The sequence below is a fragment of the Babylonia areolata genome, chromosome 35, assembly GCF_041734735.1.
Source record: "Babylonia areolata isolate BAREFJ2019XMU chromosome 35, ASM4173473v1, whole genome shotgun sequence".
Lineage (NCBI taxonomy): Eukaryota > Metazoa > Mollusca > Gastropoda > Neogastropoda > Buccinidae > Babylonia > Babylonia areolata.
This window is the reverse complement of record NC_134910.1, coordinates 21,277,239-21,298,873: the sequence shown is the minus strand read 5'-3', so window position 1 is coordinate 21,298,873 and position 21,635 is coordinate 21,277,239. Positions and strand designations below refer to the sequence as shown.

At 43.0% G+C, this 21,635-nt stretch overlaps 1 protein-coding gene across 2 annotated transcripts; it reads left to right on the top strand.

Annotated features, from left to right (window-relative positions):
- Nucleotides 1–555: 555 nt before the first annotated feature.
- LOC143277964 (cytochrome P450 1A5-like) lies at nucleotides 556–21,354 on the top strand. Of its 2 annotated transcripts, XM_076582946.1 has the most exons (9): nucleotides 556–910; nucleotides 7,334–7,591; nucleotides 8,118–8,288; nucleotides 9,338–9,521; nucleotides 18,013–18,225; nucleotides 18,555–18,681; nucleotides 20,196–20,458; nucleotides 20,684–20,811; nucleotides 21,113–21,354. In XM_076582946.1, the coding sequence occupies exons 1-9, from the start codon at nucleotides 822–824 to the stop codon at nucleotides 21,321–21,323; spliced, it is 1,644 nt and encodes a 547-aa protein (XP_076439061.1). In that variant the 5' UTR covers nucleotides 556–821; the 3' UTR covers nucleotides 21,324–21,354. The 2 variants fall into 2 exon arrangements, with proteins under 2 accessions (XP_076439061.1, XP_076439062.1); XM_076582947.1 differs by lacking the exon at nucleotides 21,113–21,354 and having other exon boundaries at nucleotides 20,196–20,469; nucleotides 20,684–20,802.
- The last annotated feature ends 281 nt before the right edge of the window (nucleotides 21,355–21,635 follow it).

Here is a 21,635-nt window from a genome sequence, read left to right as displayed (position 1 = left end):
AGATGGCACTGGCAACACAATAATCCAAAGGCCGAGTTCTCTGTTACCATTAAGTTATTTCAGTCCAACCAGAACTGGCAAAATATACATTTGAATGCTTTAAAGTTCGCAGTCCATAACTATGTCTTGTGGAATATCCTGCATGTGCTCACACATTATTGCTTTTACTTTTTGTTTGTTTGTTGTGTTTAGTTTATAGTGTCCATAATTCCTATGATGGGTTTTACGACAGTTAAACGAGTTCTGAGTTCAAGTCGCGCACTGCTGCTTCACTCTGAAGGCGGACGGTTGTAAGAAGAGAACGTATTTATAACACATTCATCAACCCACAGCACATCTTTGATCAAGCAGAAAGCATTCAGTCACAACTGTATACATATATGTGTATTTGCCTGCTTTTGGATCTTTTTTTTTTTAAAGAGGAATTAACGAGCCGGGGGAGAGTATCGACACGGGGGGGTATCGACTTGGGGGAGTACCGGGCTGACCCCATCACGGCCCACATGTCGACTGTGCTTGCACTTGCCGAGGAGAGGTAGACATGAGAAGCGCAAAGGTGCAGTTCTTCGTCTCCTTGTGCAAACGAGACTTGACTCCACTGAAAAGAAACATTAGAAATTTGGACAGCGTTTATTAAGTAGTTCTGAGACATTGAATATTTTTCTCTGGCGAGACTGGCAGCCGAACGCTTTACGGTACTGAAACGTGACTTGAGTTGTCGTCTGCTGCAGATGGGTTTTCGAGAATGGATTCATTTGAGCGAAACGTCTTTTCTTGTTGGTTTGTGCTGGAATGATTTCAAGGAAGGTTAATTTTCGTGGATGAATATATCGTTGACTTCCATTGTTCGTACTGAGCAGCATGGATATGCAGTGTTAAGACAACGATCTTTGTGCGGACAGAACTTGAAGTGAGTAGTTCGATTTTATGTGCATGAAATTAGATTGATATGTTTTAATGTATATCACCGTCATTATTGTCCACATACGACTGATTTTTTAATAATAATGTATGTATTGTTATCATTATCGTTATTATTGTTGTTGTAGTTGGTGCTGTCATCACCAATTCAGTTACTCAAGGAGGCGTCAGAAAAATCCATTGGCAGCACTACATCAAGTTGATCAACGCGTTTTGTCAGGCCGTCAGGGATAATAAAATAAAATGTAATTTGGAAAAAAAAAGGCACATAAATAAACAAACAAACGAAGGAACTAACAAATGAATAAAGAAATAAACTAATAAAAAGCAAGTAAACGAAAAAGAAACAAAATAGAATAAATGAATACATAAATTATACTTGGATGAATAAGCGGATAAATTGATGAAAATGTAATAAAATTTGTTGTGTGTGTACGTGTTTGTGCTTTGTGTTTCAAGTGTCACAGTGTGTGTGTGTTTCCCTCTAGCTCTGTGTATTACGTGTGTGTTTGTGTGTGTGTGCGTTCGTGCGTGTGTGCACGTGCGTGCGTGCGTGTGTGCCAGTGAGCACGCGCACGTGTGTGTACCGTGTGCAGCGTGCACGTGTGTGCGTTTGTGTTTGTGGTGGTTAAATGATGTAAGCTACACACAGGCACTGTAAAAGTGTTGTCATTAGGCAGCGGATGCGAGACTGGTAAGAATTAAGAGAACACACTCATCATTCTCCTTCACATCTTTGATCCTGCAGAAAGCATTATCAGTCACATATATATACATACATTTGTATTGGACTGTTTCTGGATCTTTGTAAGAGGGACTAACGAGCCGGGGAAGAATCGAGTCGGGGGACTATTTACATGGGGGGGGGGGGGGGGGGGGACTATCGAGCTGAGCCTGTAATAATGGGTTGGGGGAAAATGTATGCAATGCATCAGGGCTGACGTGATGAGGTTGCGAATTTCACACACACGCACACACAGACGCATGCACACATACGCATATATACATACACACAGAGACAGACACACACAAACAAAAACTGAACAGCAGGAAACTCAGCACTCTTTGTCATTGTGTATTGTGTGTGTGTGTGCAGCGAAGTGTGGCTGTACTCGTGGAAGGCTTTCGACCTTTCTGCACTCGTCTGTCGCTTTCTTAAGCTTCTGTTCTCAAGTTACGACCGTCTTGACGTGAGGGTTTTGCAGTCCCGAAGTCGTGTGTCATACACGTGTGAGCACCTGAACACCCGCTCACATCAGTACCGGTTTGCATGCACGCTCACGTTGAGGCACTCACACATTATAAGCTACAATGTGACAAAGGGTCACTCTGTGTTATAGAATATGTGCATGTGACAGGAACGTGCGCGAGCGTGCACCCGAACACAAACACACACACACTCACTCACACACACACACACACGCTCTCTCAGTCTCTCTCTCCCTCTCTGTCTCTCTCTCTCTCTCATACTTCAGCGGTTGCGTGGAAAATTCGAGAAGTGACAGGTCAACAGCTGTTCTCAAAGAATATACTTTTATCATTATATATCAGGGATTCTATAGTTACACTGCCATCTTTCAGAATAATAATAATAAAAAAAAAACAACAACAAAAAACAAAAAACCCGCACACACACGCGAAGTAAAAGCCACAAGGCTCACTTTGTATTGAAGGATAATCATATGCATAAATCTTTTCTCCTCTCTTTTCACTGCTCCAGTCCCTCTGCAATCCACCTTCAGACACACACTCACTCTCTTTCTCTCTCTCCCCCCCTCTCAGGAGCAGTGAAAAGAGAGGAGAACAGATTTTGACCTGCACTCTGTGCCACATGCTCTATGTGGGTGAGACCTGCCGGACATTAAATGAGCGTTGATCAGAGCACCTTCGCTCAATGCGGCTGAACTACAGTGACCATATAGGTCAACACTTCAACAGCCCATTGCACAACTACACACATGCAAAGTTGGCAGCTGTATGGCAGAACCCGAGCGACAGAGCATACCGCAAGCACATGGAGTCCCACGTGCTCAGCCGCCTTGGGATCATCCAGCCTGCAAGCATCAACACCAGAGTGATGAACCCCTAGTGACCCTTAGTCCTCTTCTCTCTCTTTTCTCCTCTCTTTTCACTGCTCCTGTCCCCCTGCAATCCACCTTCAGACACACATACACTGCAAGAATGGGTGAGTGATAATAACATTACAGGTGAATTCCAAGCAGGGTTCAAGAAAAACTATTCCACTATAGATCACATGTTCACATTAATGGCATTTGTTCAAAAACAGTTTTGTCTAAATCGGAAATTATATGTACCATTTATTGATTTCGAGAAAGCGTTTGATTCCGTCAATAGAACGTTGCTGTGGCCTATTTTGCTTAAAAATGGTATCCATGGAAAACTTTATAAATGTGTTGTGAGTATGTATGAGTGTGTTAAGGCAAGAGTGAGATCTGGCGCTGCTCTGACAGAATATATTAATTGCACTTCTGGTGTAAAGCAAGGTGATGTCTGTAGTCCCGTTTTGTTCTCTTTATTTATTAATGAGCTGGCTCTTGAAGTTATACGTTGTGGAAGGAATGGTGCAAAGTTTACAGATAATTTTCTTGAAATCTTTATTCTTTTGTTAGCTGATGATATTGTTTTAATATCGGAAACGGTAATTGGATTACAGACTCAACTAAATAGTTTACAAAGAGCTGCATTTTCTTTACAATTAAAGGTTAATATGGCAAAAAGCAATATAATTGTATTTAGAAAGGGAGGGTACCTTGCATCAAGAGAAAGATGGACTTACAATGGAGATGTAATGCCTGTTGTCAATATATATAAATACTTAGGTTTATATTTCTCGACACGTTTAAGTTTTGCCTTTGCTTGTAAAGATCTCGTTAGCAGAGCTAAAAATGCATTATTGTGTATAATGAAGAAATTATCATTGTTAAACAACGATTCTGCAACTTTATTTTTAAAGTTATTTGATTCACAAATTCAACCTATGGGACTATATGGAGCTGAAATATGGGGTCTCGATTCTGCTGCTGTATACTGTGAAAAAATACACCTATATGCTTTAAAGAAATTGCTCGGATTGTCATTACAAACACCTAATGATTTAGTGTATGGAGAAACAGCCAGATATCCCATAGTTTTGACTTCCACTGTTAAATGTATTCAATATTGGCTGAAAATAACTCAGATGGAAGAGCACAGATTACCCCATAAAGCTTATAGAATGCTATTAGATTTAGATAATAGAGGCAAGAGAAATTGGGTGTCTAATGTGAGAATGAAACTTTGTGAGTATGGTTTTGGTTTCGTATGGTTGAACCAAAGTGTCGGAGATATCAGCAATTTTATTCATGTATTTCGTAGAACATTAATTGATTGTAGATGGCAAAATTGGAACTCTCATATTCAGAATAGCGACAGATTTGATTTGTATCGAATGTTTTGTCATATACCTTATAATATTCCAGTTTATTTGTCAATGAGACTTGATAGGCATCTGAAATATACTTGGGCAAGGTTTAGATTAGGTGTTACTGAAATATGTACGCATTAATATCGATATCGAAAATCATGTGCCCAAAATTTGTTTTGTCCAATGTGTCAAGAATCTAAAGAAGATGAAGTTCACTTTGTGCTGTGTTGCCCAGTATTAAGAGATCTTAGAGAACAATTGATTCCACTTAAATACTGTCAACACCCTTGCTTGTTTAGACTTATCATGTTAATGTCATCAACAAATGAAAAGACTGTCAAGGAGTTCGCTTTATATCTGTATAAAGCACTCAAAAGGAGAAATGTATATGTTACATCATGAAGACTTTTGAATGTATGACTTTTAGCATTTTACTGTATATCCCCCTTCAAAGGGGCTGTGGCCTATATGAATAAACCATCTCAATCTCAATCTCAATCTCTCCTCTCTTTTCAGTGCTCCTGTCCCCCTGCAATCCACCTTCAGACGCACATACACTCTTTCTCTCTCTCCCCCACTTTTTCTCTCCTTCAGACACACATACACTCTTTCTCTCTCTCCCCCACTTTTTCTCTCCCCCTCTCTCTCCTCCACTCTCTCTCCCTCCCTCCCTATCTCTCACTCACTCTCCCCCCTCCCTTTTCTTTCTCTCCCCTTACACACACACACACACACACACACACACACACACACTGACCAGCACACACATTCTTACACCTTTTAAATTTTTGGCGAACCACAACCCTCCTTCCGCCCCCCTCCATCCCCCCCCCCCTCCAGTGTTTAGCCATCCCCCTTCTTTTCCTTTGTAAAATTGCTCACCTTTTTCTCTGTTCTTTTTTGTCCCTTTTTTTCTTTTTGATTACTCCTCACAGTTTTTAGTTTTACCTCTGTCTTGGTTTTGTCCTCTCTTTTCTTGAAGAAGGACCTCGGGCCCGAAACATAGGGAAACTCTTTCATCATAGGACAAGTTACCACCTACAGATCAGTCTGACCCGTTTTTTCGCCTGGGTGCATAATACTTTTATAGGTTTTACTTTGTATTTGCTTTGAAATGAACTATTTACCCGGATATCTATGACAATATGCAGGATGAACGTGCAATACGATATGTACAATCGCCATGTACAATTTTAACGTTTGTGTCAGTCCTTCAGTATATTTACATCTATACGTACTATGTTTCATTAATTAGTTGCTATGTTTTAAAGCGAATGTTACTTTTTTAAGATGAAAAATGTATACATTCATTGCTTCTGTTTGATCAAGTTGTGCTTTATGTTGTTTTTACGTGTCTGTGTTGGGTAATTGTCTTCTGTCGTTTTGCAACACTGATGCAATTTCCTTTTATGAGATAACAAAGATTATTATCTGTACATATATTTTTTCAGTCTTTTTTTCACGTTAAAATCATGATAGATGTACGTTGGTCTGTGTGAGAAAAGTGCATGGAACTCGGTTTTGTCTTTCCACCATATCATTCATTTACCTTAGTCCCCTTTTATTATTCACTTGTGTTGAATGTGAACAGGTCGAGTTTTTTGTTTTTTATACGGTTTTCCTCTCTCTCCATCTACAAGTTGACAATTTGGCGGTACAGTCTGACCCGTTAATCCCCCTGTGTTCGTAAAATACGCTTGGAACACACTCGCGCTCAGAAGCCACAAGGGCACACTGCATTATAGGATATGCATATGACAGGAACGCGTGCCTGAGCACATGTACTCTCTCTCTCTCTCACTTTCTGAAGCAATTACATGAGAATTTCGAGAAGAGACAGGTCAACAACTGTGCTGTATGTTGTTGTATATCAGGGACCTGGTTCTCTTAACACTGCCGTCATTCAGAAGGTACGAAACACGCACACACACACACACACACACACACACACACACACACACTCGCGCACTCACGCATTTTAAGCCCCAACCTATCTGCAGACCACCGAAGTAGGCGTTATTTTCTAAGACACATCTAATACATACTGGTCACATGCTCTGTCGACTTGTATCTTCGCATCGCAGTGAAAAAGTGGGTTTTGTATGTGGAACATGTGTTCCAATGTTGCATGTACTACTGTGGCCAGGTGGAAACTCGTCCACCAAGGTGGCGAGAGAATCTCAGGGCACGGGATCGAATCTCACGCTCGCCAGTGTTTTCTTCCCCTCTACAGTCTACTAGACTTTGAGCTGTGGTCTGGACGTCAGTCCTTCGAGTGACACGATAACTCAGTTCCTGTGTGCGACACTTAGTGCACCTAAAAGAACCCATGGCAGCAAAAAAAGTTGTCCCTAGCAAAAAATAAGTGGAAAAATCCACTTTGATAGTAAAACGATTACACTTGCAGACAGAAAAAGAAATGGGTGGCACTCTGTTGTGGCGACGCGCTCTGCCCAGGATGAGCAACCCAATTTTCACACACAACAAACTTTTGGGACAACAAAAAAACAGTAACAGAACACAATATAACAAGACTGCCATTGGGTCACGGTAGCTAAATTTGTGAGGCACAGTTCTCAAAGATTCAGTGAAAGTGAAGGTGAAGGTTGCAGAATGGTTAATCAAGTCGCATTTCTGCCAGTACAGTATCCATGAGGGTCTCAGTCGCCCCTTCTCCCAAGTTTGACTCGAAAATCAAACCAAGCATCTTATCATTCGGATAAGACGATAAACTGAGGTCCAGTGTGCTGCACGCACTTGACGCACTGAAAAAGAACCCATGGCAACAGAAGGGTTGTCCTCTGGAGAAGTTCTGAAAAAAGAAATCTACTCTGGTAGGTACACAAATATATGTGTGCACTCAAAGCCTTTACTAGCGCATTGGGTAATGCTGCTGGTCAGGCACCTGCCCATCACAGAGATTTGTCCAAACGCCGTGACGCCTACTTTGAGAAACTGAGAATGGAATTCAGTGTGTGTGCTCCACAGGCTGTCCTATCCAGTCATGATCATCGCTGTTTCCCTCCTTCTCCTCTCCGCCGTCTTCGGGCTTTTCTTCGTCATCAAACATCGATCTTCGCGGCGTCCGTTTCCACCTGGGCCCAGCGGACTGAACGCTATACGAGCCATGCTACGTGCCGCCGTGAGCGGAACTCTTCATCTGGAGGCAGAGAAGTGGGCTGCACAGTATGGCGACATCGTCATGTGCTCGACGCCCGCGCGGAAAGTGGTGTTTCTGAACTCCAGGTGAGTAGAGTGAATGAGTGAGTGAGTGTGTGTGTGTGTGTGTGTGTGTGTGTGAGGGGTGGAGTTTGGGGTGATGGTGTGTGTGTGTGTGTGTGTGTGTCTTGAATTGGCTAGCACGTTCCTGGCTAAATCTATTCACCCTCGTAAATAACCCATCTTGAACTGACGGGCATGTTCCTTGCTTATCTATTCACCCTCTTAAGTGAATAATCTGTCTTGAATAGTTTTAATGACCAGCATGTTCATGGCTTATCTGTACAGCCTCGTAGGTATCGAATCTACCTTGAAATGACTAGCATGCTCTGGGCTTCTTTATTCACCCTCGTAAATACAGAATCTGTCATGATTCAACAGCATGTTTCTTGCTTATCTCTCACCATGGTAAAAAAATGAAAAAGGAAATTCGACCAGCAAGTTCCTTTCTAATTATCATTCTTGTAGATAAAGAATTTATCTGGACTAGCATGTTCCTTGCTTTTCTGTTACCCCGGTAAATAAAGAATTTTGACTTGACTTGATTCTGTAGTTGTGCAATTCGCGAGGCGTTTGCGGCTAGAGAGCTGGAACAGGCCACCAACGACCGGCCCAAGACGTTCACCGGCTGGTTCGCCATGTACAACTACCGTGACATCATCCTGGGATCGCCCAGTGACGTCCACTGGAGCAAACTCAGGAAGCTCTTCCATTCCTCCGTAAGGTATGTTGAGCTTTGTGTTGAGACCTATGCACACATGCACGCATGCACATACGCACACGTGCACATGCGTGCACACCGACATACACACACACACACACACGGACACACACACACGAACACATGCACTAACACATACACACTACAGAGACACACACTTACACACACACACACACACATACACTTACACACACACACACACACACACACACACACACACACACACACAGACTCAAGAACTGAATTGTTTAATGACCAAAGCAACTTGCTGATATCACAAAGTTGAAAACATGCTTCCTCCTTTTCCCCCCTCCCTCCCCTGCACACATTCTTCTACACATTATAAGGAATACAATTTATCTATCTATCTATCTATATCTATATCTATATATATATATATCTGTGTGTATATGCACACCCTTTGAGGTCTCTTTGAGGTCTGCTGCTGAGGATTGTATTTATGTAAATTGCGGACAAGGGTTTAATTCTATATCACCACAACACAGAAGATGTGCTGCACAAACAAAACAACAACAGAACTTTTAGTCTGTTTCGCACTGTCACACGTCTCGTGCGCTATTTTTAACACGAACGTAATGCGCCTGACCATGAAGTTTGAGGAAAGTGGCCAGAAACTGTCCTCCACACCGAGCATGAAAACACTCGCTGCCCACAGGCATGGTCACCGACAGTCACAAAAGTTACACCACTGTGATGTGATCAGGACACTGGTTTTTGCATGACATGGCACAGAAATCCACTTTAAAAACGCCGTAATTAGTAGTTAATCAAGCTTGAAAAATGGTTTTTAGAAGCGTTGAACGTTAAGAATGAAGAGAAAATCGAAACAAGGGGAACAAAAAACATGGCTCAGTAAACAACGTCAAAGGTCAGTGTTCATTCAGAACAAGCTTCTGACCAACAACCCCCCCCCACCCCCCCACCCCCGCCTACGCTCATCGCCCCCCCCCACGCCCCACTGAGAGAGAGAACGAGAGAGTGTAACTGGTTACCAGACGGACGGACGCTATTGTCGTCATACCTTTTCACAGGTTCTATGGAGACGGGGTGGAGAAGTTCGAGTCGACAGTGCACATAGAGTTACGGCGCCTGACCGAGCGCGTGTTGGCCGTGGACCCTGTGACGTCAGCGCGGACACCAAGCGAAGGGGAGGGGAGGGAGGTTAACATGACGGATCTGGTGTCCAACTCCTTGCTGTGCGTGCTCGGGGTGCTGGTGAGTGATGATGAGAATGAGGATCCTCATTATCAGAGTGATGTGAGAGGCTCTCCTCTGCTGCATGTAACCATGAAACATGATTATTATTATCATAGTGATCCTCTGCTACTGGTAACTATGTAACATGATCATAATGATTATACTGATCCTCTACTACTGGTAACCATGTAACATGATCATAATTATCATACTGATCATCGGCTTCTGGTAACCATGCAACCTGATCATATAATAATCAAAGTGATTATCTGCTACTGGTAATCATGTAACCTGACCATATGATAATCATAGAAATCATCTGCTACTGGTAACCATGTAACATGATCATAATCAAAGCTCTCATCTGGGAGCGAATCCTGGCCTCACCTTTCCTCCCACAATTGACTAGAAAATCAAACTGAGCTAGTCTTGTCAATCAGCGCTAAATGAATACCTTTCTCCTTCTTCTTCTTCTTCATCATCTTCATCATCGTCATCTTATTATTATTTTTATTATTATGACGGGCGCAACAGCCAAGTGGTTAAAGCATTGGACTTTCAATCTGATCGTCCAGTGTTTGAACCTCAGTAACGGCGCCTGGTGGAGATTTTTCCCATCTCCCAGGTCAAACTATGCAGACCTGTTAGTGCCAGAACATCTTTCATGGTTGTACGCTCGCAGAAGTTCAAATACGCATGTTAAAGATCCTGTAATCCATGCCAGTCTCCAGTGGGTTACTATGGAAACAAGAACATACCTAGCATGCACACCCCGGAAAAAGAAGTGTGGCTGCCTAAATGGCGGGGTAAATGAACAAAACGGTCATACATATAAGAATCTTAAATGTCTGTATGATTGTGTTTGTGTGTGTAGCTGAAACTTGATTAAATGACACCAAATGGCAGTTGCCAGTTGGCTCTGCGCAGGTAGGCACCCTGTTGTGCAAACGACTCCCGTGTTTGTAAAGCACTTTGAGTTTGATTTCCGACCGAGGATAGACGCTATAATTATAAGTATCCATATCATCATCATACTACTGCTACTGCTACTACTGCTACTACTACTACTACCATTATTTTCTCTGTCATTATTGTCATCATCATTATCATCATCATCATTATTATATTCTACTACTACTACTACTACTACTATCATTATTATCATTGTTATCAGTATTCTCACTGCTACTACTACTTCTGTTATCATCATTATACTTATTACTACTACTACTACAACTGTCATTATGATGATGGTTACTACTACTGCTGCTACTACTACTGCTGTGATGTTCGTCCTTCGGATTCGAAGATGACCATGGCTTAAAAAATCAGATGGAAGATCGGTGGCTGTGGGTCCAGAGGTGACCGATGAGGTCAATCCAGGCCCTGAAGTCTTGCCCTCATGTGGGACACAAGTGAGTGGGTGCTGTCATGGCAGTGGATGCTGCTTGGGCCTTTCATAGTGCCTCGGTGATGCGCCTGGCTTCAGCTGCACGGGTTCCTGTGGTGATCTTGTTGTTTCAAGGTGGACGGTCTAGAACAAGCGTCTCCCACATGCTGATGTCGACGCTCAGGTCTTTGAAGAACGCTTCTTCTCTGTCAGCAAATGCGTCCCATCTGTGTTGAGGCAGGGTGATGAGCCAGAGCACTGGGGTCCGTATACAGCCTTAAGCACAACGTAGAAGCACATTGTGTCAAGGCTGTCTGCGTAGCTCTGGATTTCATCAGCCTTCTTGCTGAGCCAGCTGTCCTGCATCTGACGAAGTTTCTTTTGCACCTTTCTTTTAGTGTTAGTGAAGGCATTTTCCTTGGCTTGTGACATGGTGTCGTTTTGATGTGCTCTGAACAGCTGATTCTTCTCTGTTATCAGTGCCTCTGTTTCTTCATCATTCTCATTCTCAATCAAGTTGCAATCAGAATGACCCCCGTTTTCCCCTCAAATCGCGCTATTTTAAGCAATTTAAAAAAAGAAAAATCACAAAAAATTAACCACTCTCCCTACAAACATAAATTTTACATACCAATGGACAGATACAACAATGAATTAATTAGAAATGCTCACCTTAAGTGAAGGAACCATATGGTTTTGATGATATAGGTAATCCAAGATGATACTCATTGGCAGGAAAACAAACTTTTTTGAACACAGGTAATCCACTTCTTCATGCTCTAAATCCTCCTACACTGGTTAAGTCACACTCTTGTACTCTTGGTTTGATGTGCTAATGATACTATTTATGCATGCTGCATAAAAAAAAAGAGATTGCTTGACTTGAGCCACTCTTATGTTCCATACGAATCGGTTTCGCCTGCGTGCCGCCATGTTGAAAACCATGTTGCCCTTTATGGAGAGCTCGCCATGGGGCAGAGAAGCATCGGCCGCCCACAGCTGAGATACAAAAACTTTTGCAAACGTGACATGAAGGCGCTTGAGATCAACACTGAGTCCTGGGAGGACCTTGCAGATGACCGCAACAGATGGAGAAGCACTCTCAAGAATCAGCTACGGATTGGTGAGGACAAACTGTCAGCTGCTGCAGCAGAAAAGTGAGCTCACAGAAAAAGGACGGCAGCCAACAGACCAGCATCAGCTTACACATGTGACCGCTGAGACAGAGACGGTTTCTCTCGCATCGGTTGCTTCAGTCACAACGACGCTGCTTGGTCCAAGCAGACAGTCCAGTTAGACATTAGGTCGGATATATTCTATCCATGGTCAGCCATGACCAAAAGAGACCAACTACTATTGTGTGAAGTTAGGGTCGGTCAGTTCAAAACCATCTAAAACGACTTCAGAATGAACGAACAACGGTATAAGGGAAGGAACTTGCGAGAAAAGTGTCTGAACTATCTGGAATTCATGACTTGTCGCCCTTAAAATAATATCGGTAACATTAAAAAAATTATCAAAATCTGTCGGAACAATGCGTCCAACACGACTTCTGGTGAAAGGAACAGCATCGGAAATTCGCATCCAGCAAGACTTGATTGAGTTTTAAACACTCTTCGTTTCTTTGGGTTCCTGGTGCGAGATGTTCGAGGGCAGTAGTGTAGACAGCGTCTCAGAAAGCCATCCACTGTTCCTCAATGCTGGTCCCGTCTTCCTGTGATGTGTCTGGCAGTCTGCCTCCAAGTTCGTCGGCGAGTTTTTCTGTAGACTTGTTGCTTTTCAACTTGGAGACCTTCAGCCTCTTTGCAGTCTTCTTACCTTGGGGCCTTCTTATGGGCAGAATGCGAAGCCTAAACTTGGACACAATGAGGCGGTGGTCGTCCCAGCAGTCGGCACCACACATGGCTCTCGTCACTCTGACGTCCAACCTGTCCCTCTTCCTGGTGATGACGTAGTCTGTAAGATGCCAGTGCCTCGAGCGAGGGGGTATCCATTTCGTCTTCTTACGGGTAGGTAGGCGGAACAGGGTGTTGGTAATAACAAGTTCATGTGTAGCACACGTCTTGAGGAGCAGAAGGCCGTTGCTGTTACACTTGCCAGTCTTGTGTCTTCCAATGATCCCTTCCCAGGTTTGGTAGTGTCATCTCTTCTTGTTTGAAAGTGGGAGCTGAAGTGTCATCAGGCGGTTGTTGATACCCTCTGGAAGCTTGGTAATTTTACAGGCGAGGTGAGATTTGATGGCAAATCCCACGCCTCCTTCTTGTCGTTCAGTGCTGCTGCGGCCACTCAGGAAGAACTTGTATCCACCACCACGTTCTGTAAGCTGGTCTTTGTCTGCTGGGCGCGTTTCGCGAAGTGCTGCTATGTCCACATTGTAGCAAGCTACCTCTTTGGCAACCAGTACAGTTCCTCTCTCTGGTCTATCTGCCTTGATGCTATCCAGCAGAGTTCTCATGTTCCATGTGCCAAGATTGAGCACCATCACTTTCTTCTTCGTTTTTGTTTGTTGACCAATGTGAAGGATCCCCACCAGCTGCGGTAAGCTGGCCAGGGAGAAGTGAAGCAGGCTATCTTTGAGGCACCTTTCTATCATTACTACTACTGCTACTACTGCTATGACTCCTATTTTCATTATTATTATTATCATTATTGTTAATATTTATTATTATTATCGTTATTATTATCCTCCTTTTATTATCATAATTGTTATTATGATTATGGTTATCCTCCTCTCTCTCACGAAACCCCAAAACAGGTGTGGCAAAAGAGGTGGGACAAGAACATGCTTAGGTGGCAGAATGGCAAAAGCAGAGCGTCTGTCAAAGAAATTCTTCAGAATTGCCTCTTGGAATTGCTCTGGTGCGAGAATGGGATCCTCGAGAAATTAGCATATGATTTTGATATTTTATGCCTCCAAGAGACCAGAACTAGTTCAGACAGACCAATAAATTTCAAAGGCATGAAGGAAGACGAGTAGCAATTATACTAAACAATAATCTGAAAAACAAAGTTTCCACCATAAATCTAGAGAAATGGTGTAGCAACTCGTGCACTAATAGGCGTGCTCCTTGGAAAACCAGACGGAAATCACAGAAACATGACGTTCATCAATGCCTATGTCTACCGAGGAACCTGCACAACAACATCGGATAGGGCCTTTTTAGAGGAAATAGAACATGAATTTGGAGACTCTTCATTGTCTGTGGAGACCTTAATGCGAGATCGAAGTTATGGGACCAGCGGAACACCAACCCACAAGGACTCGTCCTTGAAGCAGTGATAGGGGAAATTCTTCTTAGCCCATAAACAACCACAACACCAAACTCACCTTGGAACAAGACAAGGGGACAGTGACAGTGTTATCGACATCTCTCATACATCTTCAAAATTCAGAACAGGAATGAATGTGGAGATGCTTCCACATCAAGGCAGTGATCACCTCCCAGTAGTTTTCAGTCTTCAAAAACCATCATATAAACCCTGTATGAAACAATATAATCCATTTTAGTATGAAAACAAAGAGATAACCATCATTAAAAAATTAAGAAGCAGAAGAAACAAAAGAATGGCGCTGAACCGTAAGTAAACTATCATCCCCCATGGTGGAATACTGACACACAGAGAGTCTGGGTAGAAAAAAACATGTAGTTGTCAAACTGTGGCAAAAAAGAAAAAGAAAAAAAGAAGCCTTCTTCTGACAAAGAAACTGAAACAAAAATGAAAGAAAAAACAAAGCAATTTAAAGTCATAGCTCAAGAGGCCAAAAATGACAAGTGGAAACAGTTGCGAAGCACTCATTTCATACAACAGAGTGGTCAAAGACACTAAGATGGGGAAAAAAATGTTGAGGAGTCAAACCAAAAGCTTATGCAGACTGGACCTGATGATGACTTGACAATAGATGATCTAAACAAAACAATAACTAAATGCAAGAATGATTCGGCTCCTGGCCCAGAGAAAGTTCACTACTTGGATATCAAGGAGCTATTGGAAGAAGACAAAAGCAAACTTTTTAACCTGTATCAAAACAGTTTCCAGAATGGATATGTGCCAGAGGACTGGACACTCTGCTTCTTAAAACCCATACTAAAACCAGGGAAGGACCATCGTCAGGTAAGCGGATACCGGATCCTAACCATGCAAAACATTGCTGGAAAGCTCATGGAACGCATAATAACCAGGAAACTTGCAAGGGATCTTGAACAGAGGCACATTCTTCCTCCAAATCAAGGTGGGTACAGAACAGGCAAGTGTACACGGAGAAATGCTGCTGCTTCCACATATGAGGAATATGAAGGATTTCAAAGAAAGGAAGAAACATTAGCAATAGCAATTGACCTTGAAGATGCTTACAATAAAGTCCAGTTTGCGCACCTCATGGAGCAGCTACTAAGGTATGGGGTAGGTTTGATTCTGACAAGATGGATAGCAGCAGCTCTTCAGGAAACAACCGTCGTCCTACGCCTCGGAGATTGGATATCTGCACCTTCTAAACTCTCCATGGGACTGCCACAAGGATCTCCGCTCTCTTCTGTCCTCTACAACGTCTACACGAAAGGCCTTGCAGACTTAGTGCTTACTCTTGCGGATGATGGCCTGGTCTTCAAAACTTCGAAAGATGCTCAAGAAAGAACTAGAGCCGTCCAGAAACAACTGAACAATATCGCCCAGTGGTGCAAGGTAACAGGATCTTCCATCAATCCAGCGAAAGCCGAAAAGTAGCTGTGCACTCTCAACAACATAAATACGAGCAAATCACCACCAGCTTTGTCAATTGACGGAATTCACATCGAGAAAACCAATTGCCTTTGCTACCTAGGAATACAATTCGACAGGATGCTGACATTCAGAAAACGCTCTGAAAATACTATTCTCAAATGCAAAAAGGGTCTTTCAGTCTTAAAGGCAATGGCAGCCAAAGGCATCGAACAACGCCACCTCTTCCATCTATATCAGTCACTCGTTCTCACTGTCGTCGACTACCGACTTGGGCTAAAAGCACTGTCTCAAAGCAGCCTTCTAGAATTAGGAAGAGTTCAAAATGAAGCTATGAGGCTTATCTTTGGAATATCAAAAGACACACCTATGGAGACCATGCGATACATGCTTGACCTACTTTCAATGCAGGCCAGAAACAAGTTAGAACGGGATAAGGCCTACTTCAGTGCATTAGAAAACCCTCCAAACCCAATGCATGATGCAGTCAAGGAACCAAAAGGCAGCCATCTAGGACGCGGAAGATCATGGATGGGGCAAGCAGAAGACACAATTCAGTTTATATGCCAGCTACAAGACCTGAAACAAAAGAATGGGAGGAAAACCCAGAAAAACTCATTCATCTTTTCAACACAGCCATTTCACCCACTCTAGGAGGACATTGTCAGGAATGGCCAGAAGACAAAACTAATGCAGAAGTGAAGCTACTCATAGAAGAAAACAGTAAAGAAGACATCATCATATACACAGATGGTTCAGTCCATTTGGGGATTCACTGCGAAGCAAAATGGAAGGGAAGAACAATTAGGGAAGAGAATGCTGTGTACAAAATCACAACCTTCAGCTTTGATGATGGAAATTGAAGCTGTGATACATGCTCTCCAGTGGCTATCATCTATTCATATGCCTGGAAACCAACATGCCATGATTCTGAAGGGCTAAATGAACTTCATAAAAAAAGGAAAGTGGAACAGGAAGTCCAGAGTGGCATGGGGGTAATGCACAACTTTCAAATTAAAAAAACTTACATGGTAATACTGCCCAGGGTATGGTGTAAAGGGAAATGAGCGAGCTTACAGGCTTGCTGGTAACGCAACAACAACGCGCGGTCTACATCAAGTAAATAAAAAAGTCAAAGAATACCAAAAAGAACAATACAAGGCCATCACACCATCGATCGCCTCAAAGAATGATAGAGGGAGGGAACGGCCGTAAATCTAGCATGTAAGGTAGAACAATGTAGAGCACGATCCTTTGCAAATCAAACGAATATTGCCATAATTTCCAAACAAACAATGCACAAATTACAGTAGACTGAGCGTTCCTGGCATCAGATATCTTTTCCCACCCCTCTTGCAGCGAATCAGTGGCAGCATGTGCCAGTGTCTGTGCGCGTGCGTGTGTGTGTGTGTGTGTGTACGCTCGTGAGTGTGTAAGTGTACGCATGTGTCAGGAGAGGTATGTGCGCGTGCGAACGCATACATGTGTGCATTTGTGTATGTGTGGGTGGGTGGGTGGGGGTTGCGTCGAGCTGGCTACGCGCGCGCGTGTGTGTGTGTGTGTAGAGGATGGGGTGTGTTTGTATGCATGTCTGTATTGTGGGAGCTACGGAATATTGGAATGTGCGTGTGAAAACACGTATGTGTATGTGTGTATGTGTGTGTGTGTGTGTGTGTGTGTGTGTGAAGGGGGTGGGGTTGGGGGGATTGGGGGTTGGGGGATGGGCATATGTGTTTGTGTGTGTGCCGTGGAAGCTGCGATGCGAAGGAAAGTGCGTATGGGAGGGGTCGGGGGGAGGGGGGGTTGGGGGGGGGGGGAGGTGCAGGGTAATACGGGAGATGGTGTGTGTGTATGTTTGTGTGCCTACGTGTCGGGGCACGTGTGCTTTTATGTGTAGTGTTGGGCTTGTCCACTTTTGGTTTTTTGTTTTTTTTCCATAACTGTGAAACTGCTTGTTTGTTGCATATCTGTTGTGCATGTGCGTGTGCTTGTGTGTGTTTGTGTCGGTGTGTGTGTGCGTGTGGCGTGTCTGTATGTTTATTTACATTTATTTGTTTATTTCAATATTTGTTTATTTATGATATTCATTTTCGTTTCATTTTGTTATTATTGTTATTATTATCATTTATATTATCTATCTTTTTTTCCGCATTCTATGTTTTTTCATGATCTTTCTGCTTACATTTATTCATTTACTTGTTTGATTATTTATTCATTAATTCAGTGGTGTATCCATTTATTTGTTTATGCTTTTTTTCTCCCTCAAGGCCTGACAAAGCGCGTTGGGTTACGCTGCTGGTCAGGCATCTGCTTAGCAGATGTGCTTTAGCGTATATGGATTTGTCCAACCGCAGTGACGCCTCCCTGAGTAACTGAACTGAACTGAATTGAACTGTCACCCAGCTGACCGGGGAGTGTCCCGAGCCGGACTCTGACCTGGTTCGCACCATGCAGCTATTCAACCGTGACGTCAACGCCCTGTCCAACCCAGCCGTTGACGGCGCTCTGACTGCCTGCCCTTTCTTACGCTTTGTGCCCGGCTTTTACCGTGACGCCTGCAACGGCGTCATGCGAAGTCGGCAGGAGCTCTTGCACGCCCTCTTCACCGAACCCAAGGTTCGGAGTGTGTATGTGTTTGGGGGGTGGGGGGTCGTCCGTCCTCCTTTTATGCGAGCTGTTCTCTCTAGTATTTCCTTATCATTGTATTATTTAGTTTCGCTCACTGTCTGTCTGTCTGTTTCTCTCTGTAGCAGCAGCAGCAGTAGTAGTAGTAGTAGTAGTAGTAGTAATAGTAGTATCTGCACCAAGATTGCCATCACAGTAAGCTGGACAACAAATGATAATCAATACACGAAAAAAACCCTTGTTCTTTTCCGTTTACATTTTTCAACTTTTTATTCGTTGTTTTTCTTTTTTTCTCTCTCTTTTTTTTTTCTTTTTATCAGGCTACGAGAGTCCCAGGGGAGCCCAGAGGTATAGTGGACGTTCTGCTAGACGAGCAGACCAAGCCAGGAGCTGATTGGCTGACCGAAACCCACATCTGTTGTGTAATCATGGACACCATCCTCACAGGTATGAAGTCAGCAGGAAAATGCGTCACGGTTGACTTAAGACAGCAACAACAAGAAGAAACAAACAACAACAGCAGCAACAACAACAACTACAAAAAAAAAGAAAGAAAAAAAACAACAAACAAACAAAAACGAAAACAACATGAACAACAGCAAATAAGTGTTTGTGTGATCTTGTTCTCGTAATTCACCCATTTCCCGTCAGATATGTTTGTTTGTCTGTTCGTTTATCCTTTAAACATTTATTTGATCATTACATTCAATATTTAGGGTTCGAATCTACCTTTAGGCCCAACACTCGGCTTATATGACAGATTGACATAAGTTTACATTTGGGCCAACAGCAAAGTGAGAGCTGTATTATCAATGGTTTCTCCAGTCAATGGGAAACCATTTACAGCGTAGTCTTTTGTGAAGGACTATGACTCTCAAACTAGGAGGCAAAATTGCACTGGCTCTTAGTGCTGCAGCCTTGTGGGCTAGTTGGCCTTTGGGAACCATCCCAACGCCGACTGTCTTAAAACCCTCTTGGCCGAGAGAGTGGGGATGCACTTGGGCAAGACACTCTCCACTATAATCAAATTCTAGCCCAAATAGTCGGAACAGCAGTTGCCTCCTCTGCTGTTGTGATGGTCATAGTCGGACACGACTATAATATACATTCTATGAACAACGCGCAAATAATAACGGTAGGTCTTTTTTTTGTGTTTTGTTGTTGACTAAATAGACGAGTGTATATATGTTTTAAGGTGACGTCTGTTTACAAAGGACGGTTAACCATGGTAGTAGCCCATTGATAATGTCGATAACAATCAGAAATCCCACCATAGCTGACAAACTTTACTCATTCGCAAAAATGACCGATGAAAAAAACCCATAAATAAATAAATGAATGAATGAATGAATAAAAACATAAATTAACAAAGAAACAGATAGTTAAATAAAGTAAATAAATAAACAGATAAATAAACAAAAACAGTAAACAAAATGAATGAATACAGTGAGTCTTGTTTTGCAGTTTACAGTTTTTATCAAGATTCTCCAGCCATTTGCATTCACACGCAAGGCACATGCATGCATACACGCTTACTCTCTTAAAAAGCCAACTGCCACTTGCATGCGAATCAAGAATCCAGAAAATTGAATCCTTTGGACCTGCACCTCTCTTGGGGCGTGGAGAACCGACAATAATGAACAGCACACCCATCGCTTCAATTATGGAACGCATTAAAAGTCAGTGAAGCAGATTCATTTGGTGATTTAACAGATAATTGATAATGATCATGATAATAGTAACGATTATCATAATAATAAACAGAAGAAATATGATGATGATGATGATGATACTACGACTACTAGTAACGATAATGACGATACTACTACTACTACTACTAAGAAGAAGAAGAAGAAGAAGATGCTGAAGGAGGAGAAGAAGAAGATTAAAAAAACAAACCAAAAAGAAACACAGTAAAACAAACAACAACGAAAATCGTCCGTATGTGCCTTGTTCTCCAGGCTACCTGTCGTCCAGGGAAACCCTGCTGGATCTTTTCCTCTACCTCCAGCACCACCCAGACGTCATGCGCCACATCCAGGCGGAGGTGGACCAAGTCATAGGGGAGAGAATGCCTCAGATAGAAGACCGGAATGCTCTCCCTTACACAGAAGCCGTTTTTCTGGAGACGTTACGTCACAGTTCCTTCTTCCCGCTGGGTGCGCCGCACGAGTGTCGCCGTGACGTCATCTTGCAGAACTACCGCCTCCCTCGAGGAAGCATTGTGAGTTGAAGGTGAGAGTGTGGGTGAGTGACGTAACGTGGCTCCCAGATTCCTCTTTGGTCTGTCGTTAGTCAACCAACCTGTAAATCAATCGATCAATCAATCACCATCCAACCAATCAACTAACCAACGAACCAATTGATCAACAAATCAATCCATTGAACAACCCACCTATCAACTGACCAACCTGTCAATCAAGCAATCAACCACTCACTTCTGTTGCAGGTTTTCGCGAACACCTGGGTATGTCACCGTGACCCAGAAGCTTTCAAGGACCCTCAGAACTTCCGGCCGGAACGTTTCCTTGATGACCAAGGCCACGTCATTTCCGCCACGCATCCCAGACGACAACAGTAAAAAGGAGGGGTGTGGTGGGGTGGGGGTTATTGTGTGTGTGTGAGTGTGTGTGTGTGTTCTGTTTATTCTCCCTTGTTTGTATTTTCTTTTTTCTTTATGAAGGCATTGTTCCTTATTTTTGTGCTGTGCTTGTTGTTTTGTCTTGATTTTTGTTTTGTTTTGTTATTGATTTCAGTGTTTTATTGTCCATTCTACTATGCTTTTTCTAATTGTTTTGCTGCCTCTGTCCTATGTCTTCTTTTTATTTGTTTCTCACAAGGTTTTCTTCCCATAATCATTTCTCTCTCTCTGTTGCAGCCTGCTGTCTTTTGGGGTTGGCAAGCGGAGTTGCCCGGGGGAGAATTTTGGCCGGTCCCGCACGTTTCTCTACGTCACCACGCTGTTGCAGCAGTTTGACATCCTCCCTCCCGTGAAGCACCCGCTGCTTCCGCTGCGGAGAGACTCATGGGAAAGTGGCGCTTTGCTTCAGTTGAAACCGTACCACTGTGTGCTACGACCCCGGTGTTGACTAAGGAGAGGGGGGGGGGGGGGGGGAGGTTGTCACTTATTTAGCTTTATTCCCTTGGGGCTTTAGGGCAAGGGCTGGATTGTAAAAGAAACAAACAAAAACAACAACAAAAACCTGCATGTTACTTGCTCATCTATTTCCCTTCCATGATAAAGATTGTGTCTTGTCTTGTCTTGTCTTGTCTCTCTTTGCCTCTATAGTTATTATGTTCAGCATTATGCATGTAACGTTGCAGCATCTTTACACACAATAGTTATAATTGTGTTAAACGGAAGCCCTTTCTAGACATTAACGCACATCATGCTTCCTCTA

Bases quoted from the DNA above. Each gene is read 5' to 3' on its own strand.
- LOC143277964 (XM_076582946.1), top strand. From the start codon at position 822: ATGAATATATCGTTGACTTCCATTGTTCGTACTGAGCAGCATGGATAT. The intron at 18,226-18,554 runs GTTCGGAGTGTG...TCTTTTTATCAG, and splicing joins CCCTCTTCACCGAACCCAAG to GCTACGAGAGTCCCAGGGGA. The intron at 20,812-21,112 runs GTAAAAAGGAGG...TCTCTGTTGCAG, and splicing joins ACGCATCCCAGACGACAACA to CCTGCTGTCTTTTGGGGTTG.